Genomic DNA, 2,605 nt, shown 5'->3' on the forward strand with positions numbered 1-2,605 from the left:
GCAGGTATACAATCCAACAATTTTCAGTCAAGTCATCTGGACAGTTTGTTGTTTGTTGGGATGGAGTATAATAATATTAATCTCCAGCTCTGATAGATGTCTTCTATATGTTGCTTTTTGTGTGGTGCAGAATCAACATTTGACATTGTTACTTAAATGTTGCTTTAACTTAAAGGGTACGCAGGTCAGTCCCTGATAGACACGTAGGTTTGACTAACATGGAAATTTCCCATTAGTGAATTTAACATAGTAAAATAATAGTAAAACTGTTCTTTAAATTAGTTCCCAGCAACTGTGGTTACCTGATTTATGTTTTGTTTTTTTGTTTTTTCAAATTTATAAAGCTTGGGCTGTAAGATTAAGTCCCCTGCATATTTTGATGAATGATGTCAGTATATAAATAACATATCGTTGGAGTCTCCCTGGAAACGTAGTGAAGTATTTTAATTGGAAAATGTCTAATGCCAGATCTAGAGTAAACTCATTTTTATCACCTGATTAAAACACAAACCCAAGTTTGGGATCTGACGCTTTATTGCGACAACACAGTTAAGATGGTGTTGATGAGTTTTAATCCCACTACTTACAGACAATTATATTTTTTTCTGAAGGGCTTAATAGAATTGTTTTGTCCTGGATGACTCAGAATCGACACGAATGGCAAACATTAATCTTGGCTGTAATCCCAGCAAGTAAAGTCGAAGCAAAGCAAAGCAAAGAGGGAGGTAAACATAATGTACAACGGAAATATTTTTTGTGTTTAAGAAGATTAGTTAAGTAAAACACTCTGAAAAAATACAGGCCCAAAGACACATTCCAAAATTTGCCTGACAACAGCTGAAGTTTTCCAAACAAGCCGTTTCATTTTGGAGGAGTGGTCCATCTGCCAAGATGTCAAAGGAACCCATGTGTATGATGCTCCCTGAACAAAACTGCATTGGAACCTTGTTACTTTATAATCAGTAGCCATTATGTTATGGCTGATCAGTGTATCTATTGTCTTTATATCTAGACTTTGTATTTGTTTGAATAAAGGTAATTTATTGAAGTGAAAAAAAAAAAAAAAAACAGGACACAAACATGTGTCCAAATTTTGATAGATGAATAATTCTGGAACTCGGTAGTATTGGCCAAGAATATAAACAGGCAGGAAAAAAAAACATGTCAGAAACATAAAGTAGAAAATGAACTTACTGGAAGACAGAGCCCATCCTTTTGCCATTTTCAGGAACTCCAGGATCAGGACAAACATCACCAGCAATACCACTCTGACTCACTGGAAAAAATACATACAAAGAAAATTAGTTTCTGTTATTTTTGTGGTGATGAAATAGATTTAGCAAAGAAAAAAAATACATACAATGATTCTCTCTCGATGGATGGATGGATGGATACATAGATACACAGATAGATCAATAGATAGATACATAGATACATAGATAGTCTGATAGATAGATGAGTGTTTGTGTGTGTGTGGGGGGGGGTTATTTTATTATATTAATAAAGCTTTTGTAAGTGGTCAGTCTGTTAAGAATATCAAAAGTCATTTACCCAGTAAAAACAAATTTATGGTTTTTGCCAAAACCACTTTGGCTGCAGGCACACATGTAGTTTAATTTTACCGTAGGTTGAGTCAACCGGGCTAAAGTTGCTCATACATGACAATGTAATGGTGCTAGCTTAACATGTACATATTAAACATGTCTACTCTTTACAGTTTCAGTGCACTATTTATCTTGTTGAGACTTTTTTTTTAAATTTCAGTTTAGTTTTAAAAAGCTCACAAATGAAAATCACAAGACAATCCTTGTCCATCTCATATTTTGGATATTGCATTGGTTTTAGAGCAGCTGGGAGCACCTGCGGCTTGTCTAACATGTAATGTAAATGCAAATTAGACCAGTCAACATAACAGAAGCCTGTTCAGAGCAGCTCTGTCTTAATGGGACTCTGTGGATGAATAATACAGAAAGACAAAAAAAATTAAAGGAGAATGTTGAGAAGGCAGCACAGAAATAAAATAACAAGAAAAGATCCAGGATATCCTACAGGGTTTAAAATATGTCCTTAAGAAAGAAATCTCTAATCTCCTTGAGCTTTACGTTTTCCTTTTGACAGTCTTCTTCTCCATCCATCCCTCCCATTTCCTTCCACTTTCCAATTCCTCTTTCTGTTTTTACGTTCACAGTGCTCTGTTTGCCTTTTTCTCGCGTGCATTAGCTGCAATTTACAAAAGGATGCCGAAGTTTTGCGCATCCTAGCATAAAAGATGGATGAATGATTTGCTGCATTTGTGTGACTGCATTCTGTGTGTGCTCTGGGGTTTGTGAGTGTACCGACAACTGTGTGTGCATGTTTGTGTGAGATATGATGCAAACAGAACAAGCTGTCTTCTTGCTCGACTGTGTTTTTGATGTTCTGTCCAAAAATCATCACACAAACATTCTAACACACTCTTTCTCTTTCAGTCTCTCATTCGGCTCCCGCTCGATCTCTCTCACCCATGTTCAAATGGTATTTATTGGCATCAAACCCACGGTTGATGTTGCAGAAATGAACCCAGCTCATGCAGACAACATGTGATTGTTATATATATATATATATA

The 2,605-nt window shown here is 35.9% G+C and overlaps 1 protein-coding gene across 1 annotated transcript in view; it reads right to left on the reverse strand.

The window, feature by feature from the left end:
- The window catches only part of LOC119425923 (CUB and sushi domain-containing protein 1), a 432,525-nt gene that overhangs the window by 235,219 nt on the left and 194,701 nt on the right, over positions 1-2,605 (reverse strand). The window contains exon 7 of the mRNA XM_037693482.1: positions 1,195-1,276. Coding sequence (XP_037549410.1) covers positions 1,195-1,276 — 82 coding nt within the window. The remainder of the gene's footprint in view (positions 1-1,194; positions 1,277-2,605) is intronic.

This window comes from Nematolebias whitei, chromosome 2, assembly GCF_014905685.2.
Source record: "Nematolebias whitei isolate Nwh7 chromosome 2, NemWhi1, whole genome shotgun sequence".
NCBI lineage: Eukaryota > Metazoa > Chordata > Actinopteri > Cyprinodontiformes > Rivulidae > Nematolebias > Nematolebias whitei.